The sequence below is a fragment of the Podarcis cretensis genome, assembly GCF_951804945.1.
Source record: "Podarcis cretensis genome assembly, chromosome: Z".
Classification (NCBI taxonomy): Eukaryota; Metazoa; Chordata; class Lepidosauria; order Squamata; family Lacertidae; genus Podarcis; species Podarcis cretensis.
This window is the reverse complement of record NC_137184.1, coordinates 48,738,830-48,753,970: the sequence shown is the minus strand read 5'-3', so window position 1 is coordinate 48,753,970 and position 15,141 is coordinate 48,738,830. Positions and strand designations below refer to the sequence as shown.

General features: G+C 45.9%; 1 protein-coding gene across 4 annotated transcripts in view; it reads right to left on the bottom strand.

Moving 5' to 3' along the window:
* DOCK11 (dedicator of cytokinesis 11) overlaps positions 1–15,141 on the bottom strand; it is a 163,748-nt gene that overhangs the window by 123,648 nt on the left and 24,959 nt on the right. For all 4 annotated transcript variants that reach the window (XM_079962611.1, XM_079962609.1, XM_079962608.1 and 1 more), the window contains exons 3-8: positions 14,271–14,360; positions 12,898–12,980; positions 11,214–11,283; positions 8,257–8,352; positions 2,117–2,251; positions 1,174–1,351 (exon numbers count right to left, since the gene is read on the bottom strand). In XM_079962611.1, coding sequence (XP_079818737.1) covers positions 1,174–1,351; positions 2,117–2,251; positions 8,257–8,352; positions 11,214–11,283; positions 12,898–12,980; positions 14,271–14,360 — 652 coding nt within the window. The remainder of the gene's footprint in view (positions 1–1,173; positions 1,352–2,116; positions 2,252–8,256; positions 8,353–11,213; positions 11,284–12,897; positions 12,981–14,270; positions 14,361–15,141) is intronic.

Here is a 15,141-nt window from a genome sequence, read left to right as displayed (position 1 = left end):
CTTATGGGCTTGTACCTGTGGCATCATGAAGCTGCTTACAATGAAACAGTCACCATTTTAAAATGGGAGTCCTCTACTTCCTCAGCGCGAGGCATGAATGAAGAGTTGATTGCCTTAATGTATATAGGGCACTTGGATTTATTGTGGGGAAGGAGCAAGGCAGACATGGAAAACTGCCTTATACTCAACCAGACCACAGGGTCTACCTAGCTCAGTCTGCACTGACTGGCAGAAGCTCTTCAGGGTTTCTGACAGGAAGCCTCTCCCAACCATGCCTGGAGATGCTGGGAATTTAACTTTAGACCTTCTGCACGTAGGGCAGATGTTCTCCCCCAAGCTGCATGTAGGGCAGATGTTCTCCTCCAAGATTTGTTGATAAGGATAGCTGCTGTGGAAGGGATGGGTGGGTAGAGAGAAGGCAGTGAGCTCTCTCCAAGAGACGAAAGTGAAAGCAAAGCTTTCTCTTCCTAAAGCATGCCTCCATCTATCTTCAGAAAGTAAAATACCTCCCAATAACCATTGACTTAAAGGCCAAATGGCACTTGGCAGAGGAAACAGCTGGGAGCCTGGCACAGACTAAAGTCACAGCTTTTGCAAACTATAGGGAAATCAGCTATGTATCAGAATCCCATTAAAAAAAACAACAACTCTGGGAAAATACCTTAAAGAAGGGAAGGAGAGGTTTCTTCAGAATAAGAAGAGTAACTAATTTTCCAGGGGGCAACTAGCTGGTGGTGGCCATGGCCAGAAGCAAAGGTGGGCAGGGCAACAAATGTAATTTTTACATTTGCACAGTAGGCTAGTTTCCTGCTTTGCAAAACTAGATGGCCCTTGGGGTTCCTCGCAACTCTACAGTTCTATGATTCTACACACCCCTCTGTCCTGCACCCAGCCAAACAGGAAAGAATCATAGAATTGGAAGGGACCATGACAGCCATCTAGTCCAATCCTTGCAAATGCAGGAATATTTTGCCGGACGTGGGGTTCAAACTCATGACCCTGAGGTTATGAGTCTCATGCTCTACAGATGGAGCTACAGGGCCAGTGAAGGGTGCAACCTCTGGGTGGTCACAAGCGTCAGGCAGGGAGGCCCCAAGGGCCACATTTCCCCACCAGGTCCGAGGCTCTCCCCCACCCCACTGCGCGTAGGTGCCATCTCTATCACCAACAAACCTGGAATGGATTCCACAGCCTCCTTCTTCTCTTGCACCAGGCTCTCCGCGTTGACTTGGATGATCTTCCTCAAGGTGACCAGCCACTCCTCCATCTCCGGCTCGCTTTCAGCTGCCAAGTAGTGACTGTACTTGTCCAGCATCTTGAGCTCAAATGCGTGGCGCCGCATTTTGGGGCACTGCCGGAAGATGGGCAGAACTTAGTGTGCTTTTAAGTCAGTAGGAGGTGCTGAACTCCTTTTGCTGTCTATGGGAGCGATAGAGACTGTCTATAGGTAGGTGGCTGTTTAATTAGAAGCACCTTCCAGAGCCCAGATTGGGAGTCGGGTTACAGCTCCTGTCAGTCTTGACTACGGAAGCAGGTAGAAGTTCGATTCAGTTTGCATTTGAAGTCGAATTTATCAAAACTGCACTTTCAGGAACTGTATGGTAACGGAAGCACAGCCTACCTTTGCAGTTCACACTTATCTGAATCTTGCAGTTCTCAAACCAAACAACATTTACAAAAATGCCCATATATTGGTGGGGAAGATGTGTATAAAAAATGAATATAGCAGTGAAAATAGCATACAAAAATACATTGTAGAAACCGCTTGCATAAATGGGTACATTAATCAAAACTGCTGACAAAAATGTGTTGATCTGGAGAAATGCTGAAAAACATTCATGAGGTGCTTCTTTTTAAATGCAAATTGCTACAGAAACCTGGGCAACTTAAGATTGAAAAAAATGAGAAATGGAGAGAACAGCCACTGACAGATCCTTCCATCCCTAGCCCTGACCACTGGCCATGCTGACTGGTGGCTGGAGAGCAACAGGCTCCCCTTTTCTGGACTGTGGTTTCCACTGAGGTGGTCAACCTTTATTTGGCCTGTACCACTCAAAACTGTGTGTGGGGAGGATTCACAGGTTGGAACACTTCCCCATGCTTTGCAAGCGTTTACCTGCACGACATCAATGCATGAATCCAGAAAGATGCAGCCTTTGGATTCCTTGGAGACCTTTTCATCCTTGTAGGAGTTTAGGATGTAGGAGCCATCAGAAAGTTGTGTCAGGTAGAAGTACCTTCTCTTGAACACCTGCTCACCGTTGCAAAAGAAGGGGGGGAGAGAAGAACCAAGAAATTATATTTCTGCTTCACTGGCACAGTGGAAGATCAATTTCTTTAGCACTATTGTCACAATCACAACAGATTCTGTAAAGCTGAGCTGTTGTTTCCCTACCAGCACCCCTTGTTTTAATGAACAACACAGACTTGAGAGCTTTGATCTGCTGCTTAGCTTTGGAAGGCGGGGGCAGTCCTGACACTTAAACCAGCTCTTGCATTTCCTGCAACTGGGCAACAGCTTTGCACTGGCCTGCAGTCTGCATGCTGAAATTTGTTCTCCAGCACTGACAATCTGCAACTTTCCTGTGGCATCACAGGCCTCAGCACCAGAAGGAGAGTTTGGGTGCCATGTCTCTCTATAGTTGGATGGGACACACCTTAGAGCTGGGGGGGGGGGGTCTAATGCAGCCCTTCAAACCTATCCAGCCTTGAACTCTCACAATTCCTTCCACTTGCTTGGATGGAGGGCAGAGGCTTGTTGAGTGTGTAGAAACTAGCATAATGTACAGAAGTAAAATATATGTATTACGCATTCCGCTTTTGATTCTGGTCCCACCCAGCACTGGTGTGGGGCCACTGGAGTTCCATGCCACCCGTGGAAGCAAGACACCCCCTTCAGGATCAGGCGGGTGTCTCTTTACAAGAGCTGCAAGGTGGGGAGGGGGTGAGCGCCATCCACTTCCTAAATGGAAAAATACTGTGCTGGATGGCTCAGGACTTGGAGAGGAGTGCTAAAACTGGAAGAGGTTGTGCAGTTCTCCTAGTAGGCAATTGCTTGCTAGCCAAACCTGCAGCTTCATTTGCTGATGGCTGGAAGTGACTACATTGGTTTTATTTTATTTTTTAAATTAGCAACCTCAGCAGCTCTGCAGCAAAATGTGCGCTACTAGCTAGGGAGGTTGAATGGAACACCTGCCACTTGACAGGACCATTGTGCCTGCAGTCCAAAGATTCAAGAGCCGAGTCCGATGTTAGTCACAGATCTCCTGCCTTCCAGGCCTGTGTGCACAGTTCGGTTCTTGAGCTCGTACTGTGGGTGCAACACACCGCTCTGCCCCTGCCAGACCAACTCCCCTGCTCCACTGAGATACAGAAAGAGCATGAGCACACTTTTTCAAGCAATTTGGTCAGAGCCAGGAGAATCAATCTGTGCCTCAAAAAACACATAGAGCTGTAAGAGGAAGCAGGAAAGAGCTTCACCCTTCCAACTTTCTCCTTCAGCTATAGGGAGAAAAAGGTATGCCCCCATCACAAGCACCCGTGCTGTTTTTCAGCTGAGGGAGCACCAGAGCACAGTTCCAGCACCCCTCAGGTTGGTGCCATTACAGGCAAATGCTCCCTGTACCTGCGTCTTGCCTTTGTGTACTTCTGAGAAGCCGAAATGAACATTTCAAGTCAAAACAGAAGCTGGCCAGATCTACGACTCTGCCTTGCTCCTAGCCATAGTTGGTCAAGCTACGGGAACGGGGCCAATTCGTATTCCCCTTTCTCCAATCCACCTCCTGTTTAGCAGTGGCGGGCTTTAAGCTTTCTAACCAGGCCTTCCGTTGCACAGGCATGTTTGAACAAGGGCCTTTCTGAGCTGCCCTGGCCATCCACCAGGATCTAAGAGAACAAGGGAGATGGGGGTGCATTTACCTGACCTGCACCAGGACTAGGGGTGACCCCCAAACAAGGTGGGGAGGCAGCCTGATGTAGGTTTTAACATCTCTGCGGGCAGTAAATGTGGGTGTTGTCAAAGTGGCATCTGTTGAGGGCTGCCCCGATTAGCCTGGTGACTTAATGTAACAACTTCATGGTGAGTTCTGGCACCTATTTTGGGGGGAGGGAAAGTACTGCCCCATATCACCTCCTGATCAAAGGGGTGGTGGATGGTAGAGGGTTTCAGGGGTTCATGGGCACCAGAAGAAAACCTCAAGGATGTCATGCTGGTAACCTCTGACACATACCTATGGAAATGCGGTTTCCAGGAAGCTGTTTTGTTTTTTTTAATTTCTTTTTTTTAAGCTCTTTTTCAAAACAAAACCAAACTAAAACATACAAACAAAAAAAAGAAAAAAGGCATACAGTAACAAAAAAGCAAAGCAAACAAAACAAAAACACACAAAAAAGAAACACACAAAAAAGAAAACACATAAACATTATCAACATACAACATGACATTGATTGACTTCCCTCCAACATGGTTTGAGCTCTATTCCTACATTATCTTCCTGCGGTGTCTTTTTACCATCTTTATCAAAACCTCTCAGGCTTTATGTTATACCTGCTGTAATTTTAATATTTCCTACATTTGTTTCTATGTATGTGATGAATTTACTCCAGTCATTAATAAATTTTACGTTTTTCTGATGCCTGATCTTCTGTGTCATCCTTGCTAGCTCTATATACTCAAATAACTTGGATTGCCACTCTCTGATAGTTGGGATATTGGGGGTTTTCCAGTTTTGCGCTAGTAATAACCTGGCCGCTGCTGTTGCGTATTGGAACATAGTTTGATCTTCTCGTCTAATCTCCTCCCCGACCATTCCTAAAAGAAATGCCTCCGGTTTTGGGGGGAAGGTATATTTCAGTATTTTTTTTAGTTCATCATAGATAAGTCCCCAAAACCTTTTCACTTCTCCACAAGCCCACCACATATGGAAGAAGTCGCCCTCTTTTGATTTACATTTCCAGCAGGTTTTTTCCCCGGTCTTATACATTTTATCCAGTTTCACAGGGGTTATATACCACCTGTACATCATTTTTTGTAAATTTTCTCGGAGTCCAACACATGCTGTAAATTTCATGTCCTTATTCCACAATTTAACCCACTTGTCGTACTCTAAATTGTACCCCAGGTCCATGGCCCATTTGATCATGACTTCCTTTACCTCTTCATCCTTGGTATCCCAATCTAATAGTTGTTTATACATTTTGGATAGCAATTTTGAATTTCCTTCTATTATTTCCACCTGGTATCTGGACTTTTTCTCACTCATCCCTGTTTTTTTATGTTCATTCCATAAAGCGTTAATTTGGTAGAATTGTAGCCAAGTTGTTAGTTTATCTTTTATGTCTTCATAGGGTCTGAGTCTCCACCCTTTATCTGATCTTACTAATAGTTCTTCATAAGTCCATCTCCATCCTTCCATATTAGCTTTTTTAATCGTTAGAATATCGATTGGTGATAGCCACCATGGGGTGTCTTTTTCTATAAATCTCTTATTTCTATTCCATACCTCGAGTAGCGCACCTCTAATAACATGGTTAGAAAATCCTTTATGGGCTCTCTCCTTGTCATGCCATAGATACGCATGCCAGCCAAATCTAGCATCGAATCCCTCCAAATCCAACAAATCTATATTCTTCAACGCAATCCAGTCCTTGATCCAACACAAACATGATGCCTCGTAGTATAGTTTCAGGTTCGGAACAGCAAACCCTCCCCTATCTTTGCAGTCTGTGAGTAATTTGAATTTGATTCTTGCTCTTTTACCCTGCCAGATAAATCTGGACAGGGTTTTCTGCCAATCTTTAAATAACGTCGTGCCCCTGATCACCGGGATGTTCTGAAATAAGAACAGCAGCCTTGGAAGAATGCTCATCTTGATTACTGCCATCCTACCCGACCAGGAAAGTTTTAGCCTACTCCAGATATCCAGATCTTTTTTGATCTCTTTCCAGGTCCTTATGTAGTTGTCTTCTACTAGGTTTATATTTTTCGTAGTAATCCAAATACCCAGGTATTTCACCTTTTTTACCACCTTAATTCCTGTTTTCAGCTCTAACTGGTTTCTTAAGTCTTCGGATAAATTCTTTGTCAGCATCTTGGTTTTAACTTTATTTAATTTAAAGCCGGATAATTTCCCAAATTCTTCCAACAACTCAATAACTTTACCGATACCCTCAACTGGGTCTCTTAGCGAATCCTCTTTCCAGGATGCTGTTCATGACATGAAGAGCAGTGGATGAGAGATGGGGGAGGCCAGCAAATCCCACATGTTCCCCACTGCCTGGCAACCCCACTGATCTTGGTGCCTATGAGTTTCCTCAGAAGTGGGAAAAGGAAAGTCTGCTGTGCTCTATTGCCACCCCTTTTTCTCCATTGTGTGTTTTGTCCTGATGCTACTATGGATAAGGCATGGGAGGGATTTTTGCTGCAGGTGCTTGATGACAACAATTAATACCACTCAAGGTGAGCACATGGATGCTCTAGGGAGTGTGGGGCTGAAAGGTGTTAAGTTACCGTATTTTTCGCACCATAGGACGCACTTTTTTCCCTCCAAAAATGAAGGGGAAATGTGTGTGCGTCCTATGGTGCGAATGCAGGCTTTCGCTGAAGCTGGAGAGCGAGAGGAGTTGGTACGCACCGACCCCTCTCGCTCTCCAGGCTTCAGGAGAGCCCCACCGCCAGCCCCACAAGCTTGGGGGACAGCGGGGAGGCAGAACGCCGCCATCCCGCTGTCCCCCGACTTGGTTAGAAGGCTGGCGGGGGTAGAAGCCTGCTCCTCCCCGTCGCCAGCCCCGCAAACTCGGGAGACAGCGGGAGAGGCGCAGCGCACCCTCCCGCTGTCTCCCGACCTGGTTTGGAGGCTGGCGGAGGGCTTCCTCCTCCCCCAGCCCCGCAAGCTCCCAGAGCTATGCCAAAGCTGCGCGCAGCTTCGGCATGGCTCTGGGTCCTGTTCTAGGGGAGGGGAAGCTCGGGCTTCCCCCGCCCCAGCCCCGCGTCTCCAGCCGGGAGACGGTCGCCGGGGGGCTGCTTTAGCCCCGCGCGCGCTCTCCCGGCTGGAGAGGTGATGCTCGGCTATGGAGGCTCCTGCCATATGCGCGCGTCACCTCTCCAGCCAGGAGAGCACGCGCGGGGCTAAAGCAGCCCCCCGCGACCCTCTCCCGACTGGAGAGGTGACGCGCGCCTATGGCCGCTGCTCCCTGACCTGCTCTTTGGGGCTGGTGGTGGGCTTCCCCCGCCAGCCCCAAAGAGCAGGTCGAAAGGAACCTGAAGCCTGGAGAGCGAGAGGGGTCAGTGCGCACCGACCCCTCTCGCTCTCCAGGCTTCCAAGGTAGCCTCCTGAACGCACCTTAAACGGCACCTTGTTTTAGAGCGGGAAAACAAAAGGGGGAAAATTCTCCCACTCTCTGCGCAGCGCTTCCTGCCGCTTCGCTGAAGGGGCACTCGGCAGAGAGCAGAAGAATTTTTTCCCCTTGTTCTCCCCCCTCTAAAACAAGGTGCGTCCTATTGTCTGGTGCGTCCTATGGTGCGAAAAATATGGTACTCAAGAGTCACAGAGTGAGCATCTGTTGGCACAAAGTGGGGCCCTCTTTGTGTGAGACAGAGAGGGAGGGAGGGAGGGGCTGGGCTGCCATAAGTCAAGTAGGGGGTGGTGAACTGCTGATAAAATCATTGGTTGTTCAATTTGCTTGAATGTTTTGATTGTTTTTATCCAGGTATTTCATTAAATTGGAAATACTGGTTTTTGTTTCATAATTATGCTTGTATACCTGCTGATGGAATTGCTGTTTATTGGTCCTCCTGTTTATACAATTTCATAATATGTGTGTGCGCGTGCGCGTGCGCGTTCCTCTTTCTGCTTTTATTACTTCGTTCAATGAAGAGCGAGATATAAATATTGCAAACAAATAAGTGAAAAACTCCCCCACCAGTGTTCTTCCCATGCCCCTTTTCCAGAGTGACCCTAGGAGCCAGTCCTCAGAGGGTTGATTCACTTCCTCTCACTCGTGACTGGCTCCAAAGAGCAAGAAGACCTTTTCCTTGGGAGTTTAAAAGCTCCACTTTCCTGTTGGTTGGGCAGCTCTAGGGGTATCTGCTGCAGAAACAGTAGCAAGTCTTTCACACCCACACACCACTTGACCCCGTGCCACTAAACCACTGATAGAACCCCCAGACCTATAGGCCTGGGTCCTTTGAACCTGTTTCCCCAAGAAAATGAAAATCAGACTCTTGTGCAAGGTGCAAGCACATACAACACCTCTCACCTTCATGGTGACCGTAATAGTGCTGTTGACATTGGCTTTGTACAACCAGCCTTGTTTTATCACGCCACCCTTTTGCGAGCATAGTGACGAGGAATCCTGGAAGAGCAAAAACAAAAGAGTTACTGCAATTCAAAGAAGGAGCTGCACTAAATCAGACCAGGCACTGCTTTTCCATCCTTGCCTTCCTTGAGCTCGTGCCCTCCAGATGTTTTGGACCATGAGAAAAGGGTCTGGCACGCAACGCAAGAGGTGCAACGGGAAAGAACTGCCTCTTATTAGTTCCATCTCCCTGAGAAGTTTGGGCGTGTGGGTGGGTGTGGGTGTGGCATACCCCACATTCTCTGTGGCAGCCCCTATGTTGTGGGATTCCCTTCTCACAGGGGTGCACCTGGTTCCTTCACTATAAAGCTCTCAGCAAATGCTGAAGACTTGCTTCTTTACCCTGGTCTGCAACACCTGGGAGTTGTTTTTTTCAGGACCCACCCTATTATGGCAAATGTAAAATGTTTTAACTGCTTTCAATTCTGAATTTTAAATTGCTGTCGTCTGCCCTGTGACCTGCTGGTGAAGGGCAGGTAAGAAATTTAATAAACACTGATGGCGGTAAAAATAATAATAGAGGTTGCTCTTGTATTAGGAACTAGTGTTTAAAATCTAGCCACCTCAGATACCTTTGAATTGCATGTCTCCACACAAACACCCACCCGGTGGTTCATTTCTGTGTGTGTGTGTGTGCGTGTGTCCCTTGTATGACCTTGTTCTGCTGCTCCACCAAGGGAGTTTCAAAGTGTACAAATCAGCATTTGGTCACACATGTGAAAGGAGGGATGTGGAATCAAAAGCCTACAAAGGAAGCAGCTCTCTGAATGCCTTCTGAATTTACAGTTACACAAGGAAAAAGAGCCAAACTGAGGTCCTACTCTGAGGGCCTTCTGGTGGTTCCCTCACTGTGAGAAGCAAATTATAGGGAACCAGGCAAAGGGTCTTCTTGGTGGTGGCGCCTGCCCTCTGGAACACCCTCCTGTCAGATGTCAAGGAAAGAAACAACTATCTGACTTTTAGAAGATGCCTGAAGGCAGCCCTGCATCAGGAAGTTCTTTATGTCTGATGTTTTAGTGTATTTTGTTGGAAGCCGTCCAGAGTGGCTGGGAAAAACCCAGCCAGATGGGCAGGGTGTAATAATAATAATACTTTCAACAACTCCATGGTAAAAAGTGTGGGGGGGGGATGAGTCTGCATTTAAATGGGAATCAGGACTTGCTGGATAAACCCTAATTGGATTTTTCTTAGTGTAACATTCCAGAACAGTTTAAAGAATGTATGGGAATTGATTGACCAGTTAAGGCTCGCCAATTAAAACCAATTAAGATTGGCAAGAGGAACAAGGCACAAATATACCTTTGTGGGAGAATGGCGGAGCTTAATTTCATTTACAAATTCTCCAGGAAACCAAAAGCCAGTTCCAAAGGTTTATACTAACTTGTGGATCACTTAATAAGGGTGTGTTTTACAGGTGCAAAGTGCCACAAGTTGTGTTGTATGCATGGGAATACAGGTATGCATTTTGGAGGCTCTCTGGGAAAATTTTAATTTAAAAATGAAAATGAAAAGGGGTTGGGAGGGGAATGCCCTGTTTGCACACCTCTGTCTGAGATGAGCAGACGTGGGACAGCATCAAGGCTAATAAAAATAATAACAAATATTTATTTATATCCCGCCCTCCCCAGCTGGAGCTGGGCTCAGAGTGGCTGACAACAATAAAAAAATACAGCATTCTAAAATCAATTCATTATAAAATCAGATCAAATCAAATTCATGGCAACCATTGGGCTAGAATTAAGAGAAGCTGCTGAATTGCAACTTATCACCAAACTTTAAACCATGGAGAGTCCTGGTCTGAACAAAGACCTTGGATTCTTATCTCATTATACATGACAAAGCCATTTTTCACCTTCTCACCCCTTACTTTTTCCTGTAAGACCTATTGCAGTCGTTAAGAGTCGTCAACAGGCTCATCACAGCTATCTGCCAATCACCCATTCCCACCACCCTTCTGAGTAATACCCCTCCCCACCTTCTCACTATATAGAAGGGTCTGGAAACTTCTGTTTCAGTGTATCTGAAGAAGTGTGCATGCACACGAAAGCTCATACCAAGAACAAACTTAGTTGGTCTCTAAGGTGCTACTGGAAGGAATTTTTTTTGTTTTGACTATGGCAGACCAACACGGCTACCTATCTGTAACCTTCCCAGGAGATAAACCACCAGGCTCAGTCCCTCCTACACCCACAGATGCAGCTGTTTCCCCAACTGGGGCTACTTCCAATTGCAGCCAGCGTGGTGCAGAAGTGAGAATGCTGGACTTAGGATGACAGAGACACAGGTTCAGTTCCCCACTTAGGGTGACCTTGGGGGCCAGTCAATCACTGCCTGCCTAACCTGCCTCTCACAGGGCTGACATGAGGATACAGTGGGGGAGAAGGAGAGCCATGTACACCACCTTTAGCAACTTGGAGGCAAAGCGGGGATGTAAATATAATAAAAATAAAGATGTCCAGGTTTAGAGCCTGGCTAGGGAGACAACTGGTGTTTTCCAGGAAAGAACTGGTAGGTTGATTAGCTAAGCATCCACTCCTGGGCCCTGCATAAAGGATGGTTCCTTTGCTTATTTACTTCTGGGAGTGTATACAGGCGTCTGGTTGGTAACTTGGAAAGCAGGATGCTGAATTGGCCTGAACTGGCTACTAAGCCCTTCTTAAAATTATGTTCTTTCTTGCTGGACAATGGCTTTGAGCACTTGGAAACACCACACGAATACTAAAAGTTGTCATTGTTGTTCTGTAACAATTGAAACTTTTAGCAAACAAGCTTCCCTTGGTATATGATTAGGAAAGCTTTTGAGTTACACAGAGCACTTCATCGGCTACCAGACAAAGGGCTGACCCTTTTCTCCTCACCTCATCTTTTTCAAAGTCTTCATCAATTTCAAACACGTGGTTTGGAATCTTGTCGGGGCTGAAGGATTTGCTAAGAGAAAACACACACAAACACACATTTATTTTATTTTTAAAAGAAGCATTCATTAATGTTTTGCCCAACATGGCTGAATAACAAATGAATCCATAGATGGAGCTTCCAGAAAGGCATATGGGCAGAGAGGACCCGCTCTCTTGGGGGATGGAGCGACTTCAGAGGAAGGTGAGATAAGCAAAACTTTTTGTTTAGGCAGCTCTACCCAGACAAGTAATTTTCATAGAATCATAGAAACATAGAGTTGGAAGAGACCACAAGGGCCATTGAGTCCAACCCCCTGCCAAGCAGGAAACACCATCAGAGCACTCCTGACATATGGTTGTCAAGTCTCTGCTTAAAGACCTCCAAAGAAGGAGACTCCACCACACTCCTTGGCAGCAAATTCCACTGTCAAACAGCTCTTACTGTCAGGAAGTTCTTCCTAATGTTTAGGTGGAATCTTCTTTCTTGTAGTTTGGAGCCATTGCTCCGTGTCCGCTTCTCTGGAGCAGCAGAAAACAACCTTTCTCCTTCCTCTATGTGACATCCTTTTATATATTTGAACATGGCTATCATATCACCCCTTAACCTCCTCTTCTCCAGGCTAAACATGCCCAGCTCCCTTAGCTGTTCCTCATAAGGCATCGTTTCCAGGCCTTTGACCATTTTGGTTGCCCTCCTCTGGACACGTTCCAGTTTGTCAGTGTCCTTCTTGAACTGTGGTGCCCAGAACTGGACACAGTACTCCAGGTGAGCTCTGACCAGAGCAGAATACAGTGGCACTATTACTTCCCTTGATCTAGATGCTATACTCCTATTGATGCAGCCCAGAATTGCATTGGCTTTTTTAGCTGCCGCGTCACACTGTTGGCTCATGTCAAGTTTGTGGTCAACCAAGACTCCTAGATCCTTTTCACATGTACTGCTCTCAAGCCAGGTGTCACCCATCTTGTATTTGTGCCTCTTGTATTTGTGTATTTTAGTATGGGTAATTGTTTTTAAACTGCTGCTTTTAGTTGGGTTTTGATAAATTGTATGCCAACTTGTTTTTCATGTCTGATCAGTATTTTTAAATGAGTATTTTATATTGTGCAGCAGCCGCATCTGCACTTTGGAACTCCTTGCCACTTGATGTGAGGCAGGCACCTTCACTGCACTCTTCACGGCACCTGCTGGAAACATTTTTGCGTATGCAAGCCGAATCCGGATGCGTACCAAGCTCACATGTGTTTGAATCAGATGTTTACTGAACAGTGATGTTAATTATTTCTTGTATCTTTTTTTTTTAACTGATAATTTCATTCTTTTATTTCTGTATTCAAGGGATTCTTTTTACAATCAAATCTTATGGAATAAATAGTAAATACTGTTTTAGGTTTTAGGCTTAGAGGATTTTGCTGATTAAGAGGTATATAAAACTTGCCCCCCAAAATTATTATTTTTAGTGTTGGCTGAAAGGCACCTCTGAAATGAAGTCAATGAAACAGAAATACTACCATGACCTGGGTTGCCTGTGTGAAGGGGAGGCGGCTAGAAGGATGTTTAAGGAACTTCTGAACATCCGGGTTTCGACATCCTACTGAAGGGAAAGGCTGTGAAGAGGCTGCTTTCCCCTGGGGAAACACTTACCATGGCAGCATTCGGAAATCCCCCGAGTAGTCCTCATATTTGTAGTTCACTGTGTGCCAGTCTGAGCTGTAGGTTTTAATGCACTGTGAAGGAAATTGAATGCAAGGCGGTAAAAGTTCATAGCCAGGATTATAAACTTCAGTACTCCAGGGTTGCTAATTCATATATGAGGAACTACAAAATTAGATACAGGAAAGATTCACGTGGGTGCTTTGCTTCCTGCAGAACTCAACTGCCTCAAACTCATGTTTTGCACAATTTAATCTTCGCCCATTCTTTCAGTTTAGCTCAGTGGAACAGCATGCATCCTTCCCAGGAAGGCCTGGGATACACTTGGCCGAAACTCTGGATAGCAGCTTCAGGGTAGACAATACTGAGGAAGAGGGACTAAAGTCCTGGCCTGGTGTAAAGCAGCTTCTATGTTCCTGTATACAGAGCCACTACATAGACTCACACTGGGTGGCAGAGCTTCTGCCTTGCATGCTCCTTGGTAGGGCCAGGGTGACTCCTTGTCTGAAGCCCTGGAGAGTCAGTGTAGATCAGGAATGGGGAATCAGTGGCCCTCAATATAGTGTTGAGCTACAACTCCCACCACCTCTGACCAAAAGCCATGCAGATGCTGGAAGTTAAGGGTTCCCCACCACTTCTACAGACAGTACTGAGCTAAATATTATCAATTGCTTTTCACTTAAAATTGTTCTGCACTTCTGAGATACATCGGCCAGAGGTCTGACTCTTATCTTGTTTCCCTGTCTTAATTTGCAAAATTATTTTAAAGAAATAATTTAAAGAAAGCCCTTCACAGGAAACATCATGAGTGTCTTTTCAGTTCTATGCTTGTCTGTCCTCAGCAGTTATTGTCATGCTTTCATAATTAAAAAGAGGAAGCAAGTCACACGTTTGGTTTTCAAAAAATAAATAAACAAACATCAATTTCCTCAGTTACTTTTTTTTAATGCAGAGTTCAACAAAGAAGAAATACCCTTCATTTTTGAGCAACACAACACAGGAAGCTTAAGTTCCAAATGCACCAACTCTTTCAAAAAGGGCCCAAATCTTCCCAAGCCTGCTGGATTTGCACCTAAATCTGAAGCAGCAGTTTACGGTTCTCCTAATGAAACTAAAATTCACCTGGGAGTTGTGGAAAATGTGGTACATAGATAAATTGACTATGGCAAAGTGTGTGTGTGTGCAGCTGCCCCATCCTGCCTCCAAAAACTGGGACTGTGCCCTAGAACTCTCTGGCGTCACTGCAGGCTTTCTATGTGCTTTTGGAGCATGCAGAAAGGACTATTCACCCAGGTCTCTCTCTTTTCCTTTACCTAAAGGTGGAAAGGAGCAAGACCTATTTTGCACACCTTCAGGACCCTTACCTCCTGGACAAAGAGACTCTGAGCCTTCTTCAGAGCATCTTCTGGCACTGTAGACTGAACAGTCCTCCTCTGGCGCCCGACAACAGAGACCTGGAAGGGGGAGTAAAAGCAGTCAGAGGCTGCAGAATGACTAGAGTTGTAAGGGGGCTTTGCAGATGGATGGAAGAGGTAGGAGCACTGCTCTTGTGTCCTGGTCCTGCCTCCAGGCTTCCCACTAAGGCCCCTGGTTGGCCCCTGTGAGAACAGGATGCTGGACCAGGCAGACCAATGGCCTGATTCCTAGCGCTTGTAGGTTCTTATGAGCTACAATGCAGATGTGTCTACAGCAGGAATGGGAACTTTTGTTCATCCCAGATGCTGCTCATCCACAACTCCAGCAAGTTTGGCCACAACATGGGCATCTGAAGGACCACCCTGCCCTGAGGGGAGGGGAGACAAAGAAGAAACAGTTTTCACCCCCTATACAAACAAGTTGTTTTTCTTATTCTTTTGTAACCTTTTTTAAAAATTTGTGCTTATTGTTGCAATAATCTTATGCAAATCCACACTGCAAGATCTGCCTGCAAAGTGGTATATAAGTACAATCAATCAATCAATCAATCAATATATATCTAGAGGGTCAAAGTTCCAAAGTAACAATTCTGCCTGGCAAAAGGGCAGCATATCTGGTGTGAATACAAAAGGAGTTTGCAGGAGCCCAAGAGCCCTCTCCTGTCCTGCAATTCTCAGCAACTGGTATTCAGAAGCATTGCTACTGCCTCAACTAGCAGTCACTGATAGCTTTCTCCTCCAGTTGTTTGGAGCGGTGGAGTGCTGATAGCACTAAGGCTGCAGGTTCAGTCCCCGTATGGGACAGCTTCATATTCCTGCA